This window comes from Arabidopsis lyrata (assembly GCF_000004255.2).
Source record: "Arabidopsis lyrata subsp. lyrata unplaced genomic scaffold ARALYscaffold_8, whole genome shotgun sequence".
NCBI classification, from domain to species: Eukaryota; Viridiplantae; Streptophyta; class Magnoliopsida; order Brassicales; family Brassicaceae; genus Arabidopsis; species Arabidopsis lyrata.
This window is the reverse complement of record NW_003302548.1, coordinates 3,978,375-3,993,978: the sequence shown is the minus strand read 5'-3', so window position 1 is coordinate 3,993,978 and position 15,604 is coordinate 3,978,375. Positions and strand designations below refer to the sequence as shown.

The 15,604-nt window shown below is 38.6% G+C and overlaps 5 protein-coding genes across 5 annotated transcripts in view; 2 read left to right on the top strand and 3 right to left on the bottom strand.

Moving 5' to 3' along the window:
- Positions 1 to 3,132, top strand: part of LOC9301477 (3-ketoacyl-CoA synthase 20) — a 44,593-nt gene extending 41,461 nt beyond the window's left edge. Inside the window, exon 2 of the mRNA XM_021015373.1 lies at positions 2,225 to 3,132. Coding sequence (XP_020871032.1) covers positions 2,225 to 3,028 — 804 coding nt within the window. The 3' untranslated portion in view covers positions 3,029 to 3,132. The remainder of the gene's footprint in view (positions 1 to 2,224) is intronic.
- Positions 26 to 1,351, bottom strand: LOC110225617 (mitogen-activated protein kinase kinase kinase 3). The gene is made up of 4 exons (XM_021015388.1): positions 771 to 1,351; positions 392 to 498; positions 197 to 303; positions 26 to 118 (listed from the first exon to the last, which is right to left on the bottom strand). The coding sequence occupies exons 1-4, from the start codon at positions 778 to 780 to the stop codon at positions 115 to 117; spliced, it is 228 nt and encodes a 75-aa protein (XP_020871047.1). The 5' UTR covers positions 781 to 1,351; the 3' UTR covers positions 26 to 114.
- Positions 3,133 to 3,217: 85 nt separating the features above from the next.
- On the top strand, positions 3,218 to 4,060 carry LOC9299711 (vegetative cell wall protein gp1). The gene has a single exon (XM_021015384.1). It carries the CDS (start codon positions 3,402 to 3,404, stop codon positions 3,963 to 3,965), a length of 564 nt encoding a protein of 187 aa, XP_020871043.1. The 5' UTR covers positions 3,218 to 3,401; the 3' UTR covers positions 3,966 to 4,060.
- LOC9299710 (ATP sulfurylase 4, chloroplastic) lies at positions 4,032 to 6,377 on the bottom strand. The gene is made up of 5 exons (XM_002863588.2): positions 5,615 to 6,377; positions 5,070 to 5,475; positions 4,620 to 4,880; positions 4,450 to 4,536; positions 4,032 to 4,364 (listed from the first exon to the last, which is right to left on the bottom strand). Exons 1-5 carry the CDS (start codon positions 6,133 to 6,135, stop codon positions 4,221 to 4,223), a joined length of 1,419 nt encoding a protein of 472 aa, XP_002863634.1. The 5' UTR covers positions 6,136 to 6,377; the 3' UTR covers positions 4,032 to 4,220.
- Positions 6,378 to 6,653: 276 nt separating this feature from the next.
- LOC9301476 (pentatricopeptide repeat-containing protein At5g43790) lies at positions 6,654 to 8,361 on the bottom strand. The gene has a single exon (XM_021015374.1). The coding sequence runs from the start codon at positions 8,132 to 8,134 to the stop codon at positions 6,752 to 6,754; it is 1,383 nt and encodes a 460-aa protein (XP_020871033.1). The 5' UTR covers positions 8,135 to 8,361; the 3' UTR covers positions 6,654 to 6,751.
- Between the last annotated feature and the right edge of the window lie 7,243 nt (positions 8,362 to 15,604).

Here is a 15,604-nt window from a genome sequence, read left to right as displayed (position 1 = left end):
CTTTTAGAAATTCACATGCTGGGAAGATGAAAAGTACCTTAATATCTCTATGCATAATCCCATTGTTGTGAAGATACTCCAAACCCAACAACAGCTGCTTTTTGTACATTATTATCACCTATTAAAAAAGGTTAAGATACAACATTGATAGCCTGCGAAGCTCAAACACAAAGTTAAAGATATAGTCAGGACTTACTGGCTCAGGAAAAGATCAAAATCCAACATAGATGATATTGATCCACCACGAACAAACTCCATCAAAATATTCAACGAACCACTCTCTCTTACAGTACCCAAGTATCTCTGAAAAAGAAACAAGATAATAAGAAGAATGCATGCAGAACAGACATTAAACATATGAGAAATAGCTGAAATGGATTCGCCAACTCACAACAATGTTTGGATGTGAAAGATTCTTAAGAAGTTGTACTTCTTCCTCAAGCTGTCGGATGTGATCTGAGTCTTCTCCTTTGAAGCACTGCTTGGAGCGATTAAAACCTGTTATCCAAAATAAGAATCACGAATCAGAAGAAAAAATCATAAATCAATAGGAATTAAAGGTAACTAGAACTAAGAATATCAATTTCAAACCGAAATTAACAATTACCAAACCCTAATCCAACAAAAACCTAACCCTAATCCAAACCCTAATCCAATTTCACCTTCTCAAACGTATTTCCCGAAACCCAAAAAACAAACCAACCCTTGAATCGACCCAAACCCTAAACCTAGATCTACACACTACAAAATGAAATCAGAAATCAACTTATCTTCACTCATAGTCGTCTGAATCGCCGGCGGATCTCCTTCTCCAACCGACAGCTCTTGATTAAGTTCTTCTTCGAGGGAGATCTACGGCACCTCGACGAGACAAATGACGAGTGGAGAGGCAGAGGTGAAGAGAGATCTTAAAAGATCTGCACGTTCTTCTTCCACGGGGAACTTTAGAGATCCGCCGGCGATTAGAACGAAGGAGAGACGGAGAATCGCCGACAGAGGAAACGAAGAATGCGAAAACGAAGAATGATTTTTTTTTTTTTTTTCACTCTTTTCCCACAAAAACGCGTTTCTCCCGACTAATCCCGAGCCGCCACCTCATCAGATACTGGTATCACTAATATCACCCCAGTGATACGGCTCAGGCCCAAGTCAGTGGTTTTACCCATTAATTTAATATTTTTGGGCTTATGATACCCATAAAAAATGTCCTATGTACATGGTCTTATGAGTCGTCGTGATTTGTGGAAGAATATAATCTAAGGACTTTTTCTTATTCGACTTTTAAAAGTTGAAAAGGCTAAATGACAGCTCATGATTTTCTTGAAATTATTGGGAGAATTTAAGCATTTAGTAGAATTACCGGCTACAATTTTTCCTCTCAAAATTTAATTATTTGTGTCTCGGTGTCACTTAATAAAGCATTTAGTACACTTACCAGCTAGATTTTTTGATTAATTGACTTCGCTTGCATGTCATTATTACGTGCTATAATATTAGTGTCATCACTGGTTTGGTTTTTGGTTGCCGACTTATATTGAATTTGGATTCAACTTTATGCTATGTATGAGTTGTATGAAAACATAAAGGCCACATTTACGTGTAAAAGTCACGTGTCTATCAAAATTCTGACAAAGACAGGCTTTGTAGTCTTTAGGTTGGTGGTAGTTGTGAAAATGGAAAAACCATTTATGTTATGTTAATGTCCAGCGTTTTATTATATTTATACTATAATATAAAAGTTGATTACATTTTTTCTTTTCTCAAACGTAACCATCTAGCAAAAACTATTCATTTATTACATATACAATAATACAATCGTGCATGCATTAGGAATTTAGGATTGATGCATAATTATAGATTACAATCACTTTTACAAACATATATATAGTCACTATTTAAATTGTAGATCTAAGAAATGAACGTGGTAACACGTGCTTGCAAGTTTCTTATATCTCTAATCTGGTTGGCAAATTGAACCAAAGGTCTTAAATGAGCTACAATATAATGTTGGCTACTTGCATTACATTACACATGAGACATAGCACACACAACACATACGGTTGCATTTATAGATTTGTGTTTAATGTCCACCGTATAACGGTTGTCTAGTCACAACCATTGTTAGAATTTCTTAGATCCGAAATTTCTTTTTATTTTATTTTAAGTATTGTATACATATTTTTTGAGTTTTGAGAGTAATAATAAATTTGTGACAATTATGCAGGTGCAACCAAACTCCTACGCACTAGTGGTGAGCACAGAGAACATAACCCTAAACTGGTACTTAGGTAACGACCGATCAATGCTTCTCTCTAACTGCATCTTCCGTATGGGCGGCGCCGCGGTACTTCTATCGAACCGCTCCTCGGATCGTAGCCGTTCAAAATATCAGCTAATCCACACCGTTCGTACCCACAAAGGAGCTGATGACAACGCATTTGGCTGCGTTTACCAACGAGAAGACAACAACGCAGAAGAAACCGGCAAAATCGGAGTATCACTCTCTAAAAACCTAATGGCAATAGCTGGAGAAGCTCTCAAGACAAACATCACAACTCTCGGACCACTAGTCCTACCAATGTCCGAACAACTTCTCTTTTTCGCGACCCTCGTGGCCCGAAAAGTCTTCAAAGTCAAGAAAATAAAGCCTTACATTCCCGATTTCAAGCTAGCTTTCGAGCATTTCTGTATCCACGCGGGAGGTAGAGCCGTGCTCGACGAGATAGAGAAGAACTTGGATTTATCCGAATGGCACATGGAGCCATCGAGGATGACGTTGAACCGGTTTGGAAACACTTCGAGTAGCTCACTTTGGTATGAGCTTGCGTATAGTGAAGCTAAAGGAAGGATTAAGAGAGGAGATAGGACTTGGCAGATTGCGTTCGGATCGGGTTTTAAGTGTAACAGTGCGGTTTGGAAAGCTTTGAGAACGATTGATCCAATGGACGAGAAGACTAATCCATGGATTGATGAGATTGATGACTTTCCTGTTCAAGTTCCTAGGATCACTCCCATTACGTCGTCGTAGTGTTTTAATTTTTCTTGAATTCTTTTGGAAAACTAAATTTGTTATGGTTTGTAACTTATGTGATGTGATATTTTTTTATTATCTTAATATATATGATTGCAATATCTGAGTTTATTTAGACAAGAAACAAAACAAAACAAATAAATATGGAAATGAAAAATAGAGAATCAAACCTGACCCATAAGTGACCAATGAGAATCGACCCCAGCCTAGGTTTAGCACAAGAGTTTCGTGTAATATTTAGTAGTCTGCCACGTGTTTAGATTACGTGTTAAACCACAATGCTGCATATATGGTTCTTGGTGCCACGTGTTAATAGACTTGAACTTGTTTAAATTGTATCTTTGCAAGAGTTGAAGTAAAAACAAAAGTTATGTCTTTGATCTCTGCAAATCTTATGCGAGGCACTCTCTTTTTATGTTCATCATTCAAGTCTAAGCCATGGTCTACACGGTTAATCACTGCGGCGAAATCGGTTTCGTGTACTTCTAAGCCGATTAGAGGGTTAACCAACTCTACTACTGGAGTCTATTTCGTTAGCCAAACCGGTCCACCGAAAATCCAATTCCCTGGTGGGTCTCCTTCAGAGGAAGAGTTACCTTCATGGCCAAGTAGAGGACCAGAGTGGGCTCCATTAGAAGTCCCGGAGCTTCCTAATATACCGGAGATAAATCCGTCGGAAACTCCACCAGAAATTACGACGGTTCCAAGTGATCCACCACCGCTTGGACCGCCACAGACTCCTGGCCCCGAGTTTCCGGTTCCACCATCTCCGTCTCCACCGATGCCAGATACTCCAAATCCTCCTACGCCAAAAACTCCCCCTGATGTGATACCTCCGATTTGGGAACCACCTCGACCACCGGATATCTTCCCACCGGAGAGTCCACCACCGGGAATCGACCTGCCACCGCCGTTAGGCCCTACCATCATGTAGCAAAACTCATTTTACAGTTTTTAGCTTACAGTTTTATGTTTCCATCATTCCATGGAAGAGAGATAGTTAAACCCAACACACAGATGTTTTTCATTCATAACACAATAAGCAAATATGGTACATATCGATGCGACTCAATGACAAGTTTGACAACAGAGACGCAAAGAACACATAGATGTTACATTGGTTTTATTGGAAGCTTTGTTACTTAACAAACAGGAAATGTGAAACTTGTGGGACAAGGAACCTTTGCATTCAAGCAGAAGCGACAGCTTCTGAAACCCTTCCATTACCAGACTCTGCGCTGAGACTGTCATAGTAATCAACCAACACCTTCCAACCAGAGGGACACATGAAACCATCTGGTGGATTCTCTTTCTTCTTCGCCAAGCCACGCATCTAAAAACAAAACCATCCGATCCAAGTTTTTACATTAGTCACTAGAGTAAGAATTCAGATTTGGAGCTCCGAAATTGGGTTTTACCTTGGTTCCTGATATGAAGAGGAAGTCTTGAGACCTAGAAGGATCGAAGAAAGCCATTTTCCCCTGGGTTTTATCATATGCAGCGACCTATGCAAACAAACCAAAAACAATCAGACTTAACCCTCGAAGAAACTTTCGATTAAGAGGAAGTAGCAACTATCGATCTTAACCTTGAAGGGAAGAATGTTGAGACGTTCGAGTCCTGGGGCCATGCTAAGCACTTTCTTGCCGTGATCGGCATCATAGAGATCTCTATTCTCTGTCGGATGGCCCATACCAGCTGGATCGCGACCAACAATGTAGAAATTAGCTCCCGCGTTGATCCTAGCTTTGGCATGCCACTGAACCTCAGTCGGACCAGCATAGAGCATTGGAGATGGGAAGATGGACACTACAGTGGTCTCTGGATCCAATACACCATCCTCCAACACCTACATGTTCAAATCAAGAAACAGCAATATAACATTTTCACTCCATACATGCAATATCCAGAATCAAAAACCAAGTCTATTATCCAATATCCATACATCAAAATCTAAACCTCATTTGAAAGATGAACCACTTTGTATTCAATAGAGTTTCTTGGAACATAAGGAAGCAAAAGTTAGGGTTTATTATACCTTCTCGTGTTGCCTCATACGCCAGCTGAGAGGTACATCATCAGCCTTAGTGAATCCACCAAGTGGATTCAACAACAAGACAGGGTTTTTGTAACCCATCTCAAGAAGTCTTCTACGAGTATCAGTCATAAGAAGCGCATGACCATTATGGACCGGGTTCCTTAACTGGAAAGCGAAAACCGCATCCGCACCGCGCCTTATAAACTCCTCCCGCAGCTGAGATGGAGATAAACGAAACCGGTCTAAACCATCATTGTATTTGATCGGCTCCAGGACTTGCAAATCACCTCCAATCAACCAGTTTCCAGCTTTGGTGATTGCTTCTTCCGCATAAGGAAGTCCACGAGCCGTAGTTCCCCATGTTCTCGCGATTCGTTCTTCTTTCGGATGCTTGTAAATCTCAATACTAACTCAAAATCAATCAATCAATGATCAGCTTTAGCTCTAATTGCAATCACAAATCATAATCAAGACGAGTTTTCTTCAAATTAGGTTCTTATGCAGACATTTGATGATTTCAATTGCATAATTAGGAAGAAACTTACTCGGTAAGAATCGCGATCGGATTACCAACCGAGTCAACGAGCGTGACTCGGTTGGAATCTCCGATACGAAACTTCTGATCATCGTCGATAGCGAGGACGATCGGAACCGACATGTTGACGACGGAGCCGTCTTCGAGCCGGAACGAGTTAAAATGAAGTGTTTGGAGGAACTCTGACTGTCTCATGAAACCTTTGAGAGGACTTGCCCAGCCTTCGCTTAGCACATGTACCCACTCTAGATCCACACGATTCAGCTTGATCCTTATAGGAACCGTCTCCGCCTCGCGTTTCATCACGCGCCGCCGTGATTCTTCGACTACGAGGTTCATTAGTTTTCCTCCGTCAGGATCGATTAGCGCCGATTTCACGGCGAGACCGCGGCGGGAAGCTCGACGGGAGGGAGAGACGACGGAGACGGAGACGGATCTAGGAGCATAACGAGAAACATGATGCGTATGGATTAATGGTGAAGAACGAAACGGAGAATCGGAGAAGACGATGGCTGCTGCTGAAGAAGCCATTGAAATTGCTTTGTTTTGGCTCTCTTAATCTTTAAGAGAACATTGATTAATCAAATTTTTTTGTAATTAAGACATAATTAGTGGATACATGATTAATTAGGACTACATATTCATTAAATATACTCAGTTAGTGGATAATGAATAGACATCGGTCTAATACTGTTCTAAATTGATGTGTCAATAAGCACCTAATTCAATTATTTGATTAATATATGGTTTAAAGGACAACAATCTAACAACTGTTTTTTCTTTATTCTATTGTAAAACAAGATTTTTGTGAAAATATTTTAAAGAAATGGGATATTTTTGTCACATCTACTTAAAGTTAAAAAAATTTGTAATAGTTTTGGTATACACGTTTCGAGTTATTAAAGGATTAACAACACTTTCTTAAATAAAACAAGTTGGTGTAGCTTTGGTCCTCTAAAGTCTAAATATCATATTCGAATTTCATATGACTTACACACGCACATGAATTAGTGGTATAGTGGATTAATTAAAATGTTTATTATGAAAGCAAAACAAGTTGTAGTAGCTTTGGTCCTTTGGAGATTAATTTTAAATTTTATTTCTATGCTATAAAAAAGGATTACACATTATTTTGTGGTATAATGAATTAATTAATAGTACTAATTCCCGGAGATTTATTCACACGGTGGTCTTTCATAAGTTCCCGGGTCTTCTCTACGTCAGTCCAACGGTTAACTCCGGCGTAAATATTCGACAAGAGCACATAATTTCCGCTGTTTTCGAATTCTAACCCCAACAATTGTTTTAATGCAATTTCACCCCTCTCCAAGTCACCATGGATTTGAGCTGACCCAAGAAACGATCTCCATAGCGTCGCATTTGGCTTCATCGGCATCTTCTTGATGCATTCTTCCGCTTCTTCTAACCTCCCCGATCGGCCCAGTAGATCAACTAAACATCCGTAATGCTCAACTTTAGGCTCGATCCCGTAAACCGTTTTCATCGAGTGAAATATTTGGAGACCTTCATCAACTAAACCCGAGTGCGAACATGCTGATATCGTCACCACGAAAGTTGCATTGTCCGGGACTAATCCTTGGGAGATCAAGCTATTGTACAATTCAATACCTTCTTGACCAAACCCGTGAACTGCTAAACCACGAATCATTGCGTTAAAACATGATATATCTCTTTCAGACATTTCATCGAACACTTGGCGTGCGAAACTCAAACATCCGCATTTCGAGTAAAAATCGATCAGAGAAGTCCCCACAAACTGGTTCAGAGTCAAATTTTTCTTCAAAAGATACACATGAGCCCAAACACCTCCCCAAAACTCACCTAAATTCGCACAAGATTTGATCAAAGCTACAAGAGAAAGCTCATTAGGTCTCACTTGCATTCTAACAAACAACTTCAAAACCTCTTCATCACTCTCAGTTTCTTCAGAATTAGCGTAAGCAGCAAGAAGAGTGTTCCAAGTAGCCAAATCAGGTTCTCTAATTCTCTCCAACAATGACCTAGCTTCTCTCAATTCACCACAATTCGCATAAAAACCAACTAAAGCAGCTTGCACAAACCGATCATGATTCACCGGTTCGATGAATTTCAAGACATGGGCATGAAGAGCTCTCCCATGGCGATGCCATTTCGTCTCAAAGCCAGAAGCTTTAAATAAAGAAGGGTAAGTAAATTCATTAGGTCTAACAAAATTGGATCTTGAGCTCAAAATCTGATCGTAGAGAGAAAACGCGAGATGGGTTTGGGTGGAATTGTGATTGGAGACGATGGAGGAGATGAGAGTATTGTAGAGGAAGACGGAAGGATTTGGGATTTGGCGTAAGATAGAGAGTGCGTAGGATAAGCAGACGGTGGAGGATAAGTGAAGGAGTTTACTTAGAGGATATGTGTGGTGAGAGAGACCGATTGTGATGATTTGGGCATGGATTTGTTTGAGGTTTTGTAAGGATTTGCATTTTGGGATTAGGTTTAAGCATCGATGATTCTTGCTTGTGCTTGGAGATGTCATATGTGAAAAAGCTTAATAAGTTTGTAGTTTTCTCAAATTTGTAATTGACAAGAAGATCGAATCAGTTTCATGTTTTGAACTTTACAGGCCCAATTGGGCTTAATAGTTAAGCCCTTTAACTTTCATATGAGTATGGCCCATTTGTTTTCTGTTATTGTTGTTGTTGTTTTTGTATATATCAAATGATTTGATTCAAATCCATTGGAACATCATAGTTTTAAACATAGTCAATGTGCAATTTTCTTGTATTTTCCTCCTTTAAATAAGAATTAGTTTTTTTTTTTTTTCGTTTTTGTTTCATAAAAAATAGTAGTTCTGTATCTTGAAAGTAAAAGTTTAGACAAAATTCATGTTTTATTCATATTATTTTTGTTTTATTGTTATTAATAAAGGATTAAAATTTACTAATCAAAGAGATAAAATTATATAATGCATTGATAAAAGATATAATACAAGTTTTGTTATTTTTATTAACGTAAGGGAAAAGAGTTTAAACGTTACTTAAAATAAAACAGAGGGAGTATAAAAATTTCTTGAAGTTGGTGTTTAGTTGTGTGTATAAGTGTCGGAAAAAATTGAGGTTACCAATTGGTGTCATTTCAGTTTGTTTTTTTTTAATAATTTGATTTGAAGGTTTTGATTCAGTTAGACAAGAAATCTTTATGCAATTTGTGTATTTTTAGGTTTGGTTGGGTATGTTTTATTTTGGTTTGATTTGGATAACTTCAATTTGAGAAAAGCAAGTAAAGGTCTCTTTGGAACACATCAAAGTTGTCCCTACAACATGACAATCCCACCTTTTTTCCTCTCCAATAAAATAAGAAAAAACGATGCATTATAATTCCACCTTTTTATCTTGGTTCTATTCTTTTTATAACAATAATTTCTATGCAGATGTGAGACTGATAATTCTTTTTGAACACCTTTAGTGAAAATGATGCATCAAATCTTCTTCACTATATAGTGCATCTCCACACATGACCCAATTAGAAAGAAAAAACAATAAATGAGCAATTCTCCATGGCTTATTCCCAAAATCTCTGTTCATGTATCCTATAATTATGTGCTTTAAAATGTACTTAAATACTTTCATATAAAGGAAGGAACACAATAGATTCATCCGGTAAAACTTAATAGTTACACATATTTGTTACATGAAACACATTTTTGATCTCTACCTTACTACCTATACATTTATTATCACTATTGTTTGGATACCTTAACATTTTAGATCGAGACAAGAGAGAACATATCTTTTATTTATGTGAACTTCAAATAACAATGCTTCGAATTACAGCAAATTGAAAATTCTGCTAACGAAAAATCATTCGAGATTCCGGTGCCGATGGTCGAAACAACTAGTAAGACGGTCTCAAACTATTTGAAAGCTATGTGTAATTCTTCTTTTATCAAATATATATATATATATATATATTTATGTTATAATACAAATTTAGAAAGAAAAAAATTGTAACTCTGATTTTTATGTATATTCAGATTTTTTTTTTTAATTAGTGATCTTATGCGAATACACTACTTAAACATTCTGTTAGACATCCTTAATCATGATCGATATTTTCTTGACATTTCAAGATCAAATTAGGAGAATATTAGGATTCTGTAAAAGCAACTTTAAAAATTAGACACCAAACAAGTCATATCATATCTTTTACCATCCATCCCATGTACTACTAATGCAAGAAGTGTTGCTCAAAGACAACTATACGACAAAGCCTGAATTTATTCGCACCATTTAATAAATAATTTATATTTTCCAATCCTTTATCACTTTCAATTTCATTTTTACTTTAAATAATGTTTTGATGATTTATTCAGTCTTTTTATATAACATGTTCAAAATTTTGGGAACAGAAGTGCACTTTGGGGTGCTTTTCACAATAAAAGTAAAAAATAGGACTAAGATCACAGATGATAAAAAAGACAGAGCCTCTGTAAAGTAACTTGTCGTAATATTATTTTATTTTACTTTTAATTTTTTTGGGTTCTCATCTCTTTGCTTTTCATTATTTTCAATAAATAAATTAATCTAGTTTGATTCCAAACTATGTATGTTTCTAGAATTTCTAAATAGTTAAAGTTAATTTTGCTAACAATAAACTAGACATAATATACTTTTCAAATAAAAGGTAGAGAGTTTTACAAAGTTCAATAATTTTTTTTTTAAAAAGTAGATTGGTAATAAACACAATATTTACCTTTTATTTGTTAATCTATAAAAAGCAAAAGCTAAAGGAGAGCTGAGTGATACAAAAGCTATAGTGGCAGATTTGCAGATTATACACCGTTTTAGACCCAACTCTGACACTAGTTTTAATATTTTAACTCTTCACATTTACTTTTTTACCTCTTATTTTTAATTTTACACTTGACAGTATAAATTTACTGTTAATATGCTTTAAACATCGCAATTACTTCATCTTACTGACCACTAGTGACCAGTGGTAAAAAGAATATAAAAGATGTCGGGAGAAGTATTTATAATCAAACAAATAATCTATTTTTTGATGTCGCAATTACTAAATATCTTTTTTGGATTAAATATAAACTTTTTTCCTACTAGCATTCAACACAAATATCACATTCATATAGAATTAATAAAATTTCTGTACAAATTTTTGATTCAATAATGGTAAAAAAAATACTACTTTTTTTTGTGCAACGATGGATTCTTCATTTCATTAATAATGGCCAGGCCCGTTACAAAGGAAAGTAAAGCCTTTTTAGCCAATGAATTAGCTAAATTGTTTGCAGAACGAGGAGTAAAGTGAAAAGACAAAGCATCAAAAGAGAAAGATAGATTGAGGATGTCGTAATGAATCCCATGGAGTTCCTTCGATTGGATCTCCGATCTTAAAGCTTTGACCAGAACAGACGAGTCGGTAGCTACGATTACGTTGGTGAATCCCAATTCACGGGCATGTTGGATTGCAAGCAGGATTGCTGTTGCCTCAGCCAGGAGAGGGGAAGAAATGTTTGCAGAGGATGCAGAGCCACGCTTAAGTTCCTTTCCCCGGTGATCCGTGAAGATCCATCCAAAGCCTGCGTTTTTATCTGCTTTCCATGCCGCATCAGAGTTGCATCTAATTGAATCCGGATCGCAAGGGATCTATGTTCGTGGAGCAGCAGGCTTTGCAACATGAGGTTTAGCTAATTGTGCTATGGTCCAATCTTTGGCCTTTGTGATGGCGAGGGTGATAATTGCATCGGCCAGAAGATGTTGATCCTGGAATACTCGGCGGTTTTTGGCGGTCCATATGGCCCAAAAAAGCCATGGAGAGAGGAGTCCCTCGCTAAGTCCAACCGGTGGGAGGCAGGACATGAGCTTAGAAGCTTCAAATCCGTCTCTTATGGAGAGAGATTGTTCAGGTCTCAAAGTTGGGTGACACGGAAGCTTTCGCCAGATCTGATGAGCAAGAGAGCAATTAAAGAAGAGGTGAATAAGAGATTCCTCACCACCACAGTGGCTGCATACCACATTGTTGATGATCTGTCTGTGTTTCAGGTTCTCTCCTATTGGTAGAGCATTTTGAAGAGCTTTCCAGAGGAGGAGTTTTACTTTGGGTGAGATTTTAAGGCACCAAAGTTTCGATTTCCAGTTATAATCATCCACCACTGATGGTGTGCTGGTTTCTTTTTCTTCCAAATTCAGGACTTCGAAGTACCCAGATCTTGTTGAATAGATTCCAGAATCAGATGGGAGCCAAGCCCAGCGATCTTGACCTCCTCGTTTGCTTGGGCGCAAGGTAAGGATGTCTTTAGTGTATTCAGGGAGGAGTTTCTGAATTTTCTCTTCGAGCCATTCAAATGTCTCTGGATGTAGCAGGTGTGAGACTTTCAGGTCTTGGGAATCTTCAGTAGCTGGTCCCGTAGGGGCAATGGCCTTCTCAGTTGATAACCAAGGTTCGTTCCATATTGAAATACTCTGTCCATTGCCTACCAACTTTCCCACATGTGGTTTAAGAAGGTCTCTACCAATACAAATACTTCTCCAGCCATGTGATGCAGAGTTAGGCGGTTTGCAGTGTAGAAAGTGCGCAGATTGGCAGTATTTTCCTAGGAGGATCCTTCCCAAAAGGCTATCTAAGTAGTCTCCAGCTTAGTTTAGCAAGAAGGGCGTCATTGAAAGTCTGTATATCCCTAAATCCCAATCCCCCTGTTTTTAAAGATTTTGTCATTTTCTTCCAGGAGATCCAGCACATCTTTTTCTTCTCTGTGTTTGCATCCCACCAAAACCTTGTGAGGGCTGACTGGATCCTTTTACAGAGAGAGGTGGGAATCTTGAAGCAAGTCATTGTGTATGTAGGCATCGCTGATAATACAGACTTCAACATGACAAGCTTGCCAGCGGATGAAAGGAATCGGGATGACCAGCTCAGAGCCTTTTGCTTAATTCTATCAATGATACTCGTGAAGAGATCTTTCTTTTTTCGGCCAAAGAGTTCTGGTAATCCAAGGTATTTACCTTATCCTCCTTCATTTTGAATTTTGAGTTCAGCTTTCACTCTGATCTTTGTTTTCATCTGAGTTTTTGAGGAGAAAGTAATAGCAGACTTTGGGAGATTAATTCTCTGGCCTGATGCTTGCTCATACTTCTGAAGGATCAAGAGGAGTTCTTTGCAGCTTTGTGGATCAGACCGGCAGAAAAACATGGTGTCATCTGCAAACAGTAAATGGTTCACTCTGGGACAGTTAAGTGCTACTCTTACACCTTCAAGCTTTCCAGAATCTTGAGCCTTGTTGCATAAACCAGAAAGCACCTCACTGCAGAGTATGAAAATATAGGGAGAGAGAGGGTCTCCTTGCCTGATTCCTCTCTCTGGTAGTACCATTCCTTTAGCAATTCCATTAAGAAGATAGGAGTAGGAAACAGTTACTATACACTACATGATCCATTGAATCCAAACATCATGAAAACCCATCTTTTCCATGACTTGTTGAATAAAATCCCATTCAAGGCGGTCATACGCCTTGCTCATATCAGTTTTAACAGCTATATAGCACTTCTTCTTAGCCCAGATGTCTTCAAGTAGTGGAGAACTTCATGGGTTATTAAGACATTATCATTTATTGCTCGTTGTGGTACAAAGGCTGATTGGTTCTCAGAAATGATATTCTGCAGAATTAGTTGTAGTCTCTTTGAAAGGATCTTAGCAATGATCTTGTAGTAGACTGAACATAGTGCAATAGGTCGATAGTCAGCCACTTTCTTTGGACTTGTGATTTTTGGGATCAATCTGACATGGGTTTGATTAATCTTTGCTGGCAGGATTCCAGAGGAGAAGAAAGACTGAATCTCCTCAATGATTTTATCTCCAACAGTGTCCCAATTAGATTGGAAAAAGCTTGCAGAGAAGCCATCCGGGCCAGGAGCCTTATCTGCATGAATTGAGAAGCAAGCTTGTTTTATCTCTTTTGGTGATGGAAGGATGATTAGTGAATCATTGACTTCTGGGCTTATGCAAGGCGTTAGAGCTTCTTGGACAATGCTTGGTCTGCTGCCCTCTTGGGAGATGAAGAGAGTTTGATAATAACTAGTTATTTCTTTTACTATTTCCTCTTCTTCATACACAGGTCGTCCTTCCTCCTCTTCTATTATTGATATGTTGTTAATTGCTTTCCTTTCTTTAGTAGCAGCATAGAAGTACCCTGTATTTCATTCACCAAGAGCTAGCCAAAGTTGTCTACTCCTTTGTTTCTAGAACTCTTCCTCCGCTTGGTAAGCCAGTGTTAACTCCTTGTTGATTGTGTCAATAGCTTCTGCATTAAGGGAGTCGCTTGACATGTTTTCTTCAAGTTTCACTCTTAGCTCATTAATCTTCTGCTGGCTATTACGGTGTTGTTCTTTGTTCCATTTGATTATTGCCAATCTGCAGTTGCTGATTCTGTGATCCACTGAATCAGAATTTGGCAGGTTCCAAGCTGTCCTTACAATTTCTCTAACTTCTGGGTTTTCTTTGAGCCATCTGTCATACCTAAACAGGCCTTTTTGTCTACTCTTTATAGGGTCAAAGGAGACCACAATTGGCCTATGATCAGAGCCTTCAAAGCGTAAATATTCACTGTGGCCAGAGGGGTAAGCTTCTATCCAAGAGCTGTTAGCCATAGCTCTGTCTAGACGACACTTGACAAGGTGAGTGTACTTTGCCCCTCCAAGACAAGAAGTTACCAGAATAGTTTAGGTCATAGAGATCACATTCTGACATAAAGGTCCTGAGATCCACAAAAGATCCCTCAGATCGGAGTGGGCCTCCTCTTTTCTCTGAATTGTTGATTATATCATTAAAATCTCCAGTGAGAAGCCAGGGATCAGATCTTCCTTCTACAAGATCTCGCAGCTTGTTCCAGATTTGGATTCTCTTGCCTCTATCCGGTTCACCATAGAGGAATGTAGTATAAGAAGTTTTACCCTTTACTAAGATCTTGGTGTCAATGTAATTCTGACAAGAACTTAGTATTTCCACTTCAATGCCCTGTTTCCATAATAAAGCAAGGCCTCCAGCCCCTAGAGAAAGAGGTGGTACAATCATCTTTGAGGGGTAATTCATCCATTGTAGTTTTTGGAGCACAATATCTGAGTTGTTTTTTGTCTCCATGAGGAATAGGAAGTCAGGAGATATCTTCTGGTGTATATCTCTGAGGCGGTGAACTGTCATGGGATTCCCCAACCCACAACAGTTCTAGCTCACAATCTTTAAGGAATAGGCTTTGGTGGATTCTGAAAATCCACCATTCCTTTTTTTTAAGCCGGTATTAGTGTTATCTTAGGATTGGTGCGGCTTTCTGTAACCCTGTTCTCCTCAGCTTGAGGGACTATTCTTTTTGAGGTTCCTGCTCTATTGGAGATGTCAGGATTGTCTTTCCTGTTTGTATTATTCTTTTCTCTTGATGGTTTTCTCTTAGGGGATCCTTGAGCTTTGACAATGTGTCTCTTTTGTGACTTGGCTCCAGTAAGCTTCATTGGGCTTTTATTGAGTGCTCTATTGATTGGTGGGCGACCTCTTTTCTTTTTTGCAGGGACCAAGGAAGGGAGATCTGCTTGACTATATGTTGCTTGAGAGATAGCTAGGCGCTCAACAACTTCAGGAAATGGTTCAGTTGGTGGGCTGATTTGTTGGGTCTGAAAGGAAGTAGCTGCAGCAATAATGTTGGCAGCTGTCTCTGCCATCAGGCCTCTTGCTTCCCCTTGCAAGACCCTTTGTTTCCTGGCTGCACTCTCAGTTGGGTCAGCGCAGGTAATATATTGGACAGTAACATCCCTAAGTTCTCCCATTGCTTCTTTTGTTGTAGGTATAGTTGGATAAGGGTTAACTTGAGCAGGGGGAGAGGGAGGCTGTTCAACATTACGTTCCAGAGGAGGTCTTCTAGTTTTGGAAGATTCAGAGTATCCAGGATGAGGATTTTGGTGAGAGTTCTGTTTTTCTCTCCATTGGTAAGTTTGGGAATGGAGAT

What these genes read in the sequence shown, in the direction of transcription:
- LOC110225617 (XM_021015388.1), bottom strand. An exon ending in TTTCACATCCAAACATTGTT is followed by an intron (nt 304 to 391) that starts GTGAGTTGGCGA and finishes TTTCTTTTTCAG; the next exon opens with AGATACTTGGGTACTGTAAG.
- LOC9299711 (XM_021015384.1), top strand. Translation starts at nt 3,402, where the DNA reads ATGTCTTTGATCTCTGCAAATCTTATGCGAGGCACTCTCTTTTTATGT.
- LOC9299710 (XM_002863588.2), bottom strand. Translation starts at nt 6,135, where the DNA reads ATGGCTTCTTCAGCAGCAGCCATCGTCTTCTCCGATTCTCCGTTTCGT. An exon ending in CCGATCGCGATTCTTACCGA is followed by an intron (nt 5,476 to 5,614) that starts GTAAGTTTCTTC and finishes ATTTTGAGTTAG; the next exon opens with TATTGAGATTTACAAGCATC. An exon ending in TCAACATTCTTCCCTTCAAG is followed by an intron (nt 4,537 to 4,619) that starts GTTAAGATCGAT and finishes TTGTTTGCATAG; the next exon opens with GTCGCTGCATATGATAAAAC.
- LOC9301476 (XM_021015374.1), bottom strand. Translation starts at nt 8,134, where the DNA reads ATGACATCTCCAAGCACAAGCAAGAATCATCGATGCTTAAACCTAATC.